Here is a 1,039-nt window from a genome sequence, read left to right as displayed (position 1 = left end):
CCCCCCCGCCCAGCCCCTCCCCAAGTGCGGTCCCTGGAGCCAGGAAGGCCGGTCTGCCGGGGGAGGCGAGTGCAGAAAGGACATGGTCTGCGCCCACGAGGAGGGAGGGAAGGGGCGGGAGGGGAAGGCACCAGCGGCTCAGCGCACGGACAGGAGCTCACACCCGGTAGAGGCCAGGCGCAGGGCCCCATGCCGACCTGCGGCAGGTGCGGGACACGGCCGGTCTCAGGAAGAGACAGAGAGGAGAGAGGACGCGGGGCGGCCGCCCAGAGTGCAGAGGCCCGGCGGACCCCAGCGGCACCGGAAACCCTCCCCAGGGGCCGGTCCAGCCCTGACCCCCGGCGACCCCAGGCACACCCCCCAGTCCGCGTCGCGGGAGTCTCCCCCCGATTCCAGCGCGAGCAGCGACCCCGGGGCCCCGCCGCCACTCACCCAGAAGAGCAGGTTGAAGGCGAACATGAGGTACTTGACGCCCTGCAGGCAGCCGCGCGCCATGCTGCAGCGCTTCAGCTCTAGGAGGAAGATGATGGACAGGTCCAAGTAGAAGACCACGTACTTGCTGCCCTTGGGCGACGTGTAGCGCGCCTGGGCCGCCTTGGGGCCAGGGTTGGCGTGCAGGCCAAAGAAGGGGCCGCCGCGCGCGAAGCCCGGCTCCTTGCCCGGCGGCGACGGGCTGCGCCGGTACGTGGACTCGTCCGTGCTCGAGCGGCGCATCGCGCGGGGCCGCCGGGGCCGCTCCAGGCTCCGCGCCCCGGCCCGCGGTGGCACCGGGCGCGCCGCTCCGCTCGGACCCGCGGCGCGCCAGGGACACCGGCCGGCCAGCCGCGGCCCCGGCCCCGGCCCCGCCCCGCGTCCGCCCGCCCGCCCGCTTGCCCGCCCGCTTGCCCGCCAATCCTCGCAGGCCCCGCCCCCGCCTCGCCGCCCCGCCCCTCAGATCCGAGCGCTCCGCCCCGCGCCGGCCAATCGCAGCCCCGGGACGGTGCCCCCGCGCCGCCCTCGGCCCTCGGCCCTCGGCCCACGCCTGCGTCCCTCGCTCCCC

At 76.5% G+C, this 1,039-nt stretch overlaps 1 protein-coding gene across 1 annotated transcript in view; it reads right to left on the bottom strand.

Annotated features, from left to right (window-relative positions):
• The window catches only part of TSPAN4 (tetraspanin 4), a 14,586-nt gene extending 13,766 nt beyond the window's left edge, over positions 1-820 (bottom strand). Inside the window, exon 1 of the mRNA XM_007465932.1 lies at positions 433-820. Coding sequence (XP_007465994.1) covers positions 433-714 — 282 coding nt within the window. The 5' untranslated portion in view covers positions 715-820. The remainder of the gene's footprint in view (positions 1-432) is intronic.
• Between the last annotated feature and the right edge of the window lie 219 nt (positions 821-1,039).

The sequence above is a fragment of the Lipotes vexillifer genome, unplaced genomic scaffold (genome assembly GCF_000442215.2).
Source record: "Lipotes vexillifer unplaced genomic scaffold, Lipotes_vexillifer_v1.1 scaffold1094, whole genome shotgun sequence".
NCBI classification, from domain to species: domain Eukaryota; kingdom Metazoa; phylum Chordata; class Mammalia; order Artiodactyla; family Lipotidae; genus Lipotes; species Lipotes vexillifer.
This window is presented reverse-complemented; position numbering and strand designations above follow the sequence as displayed.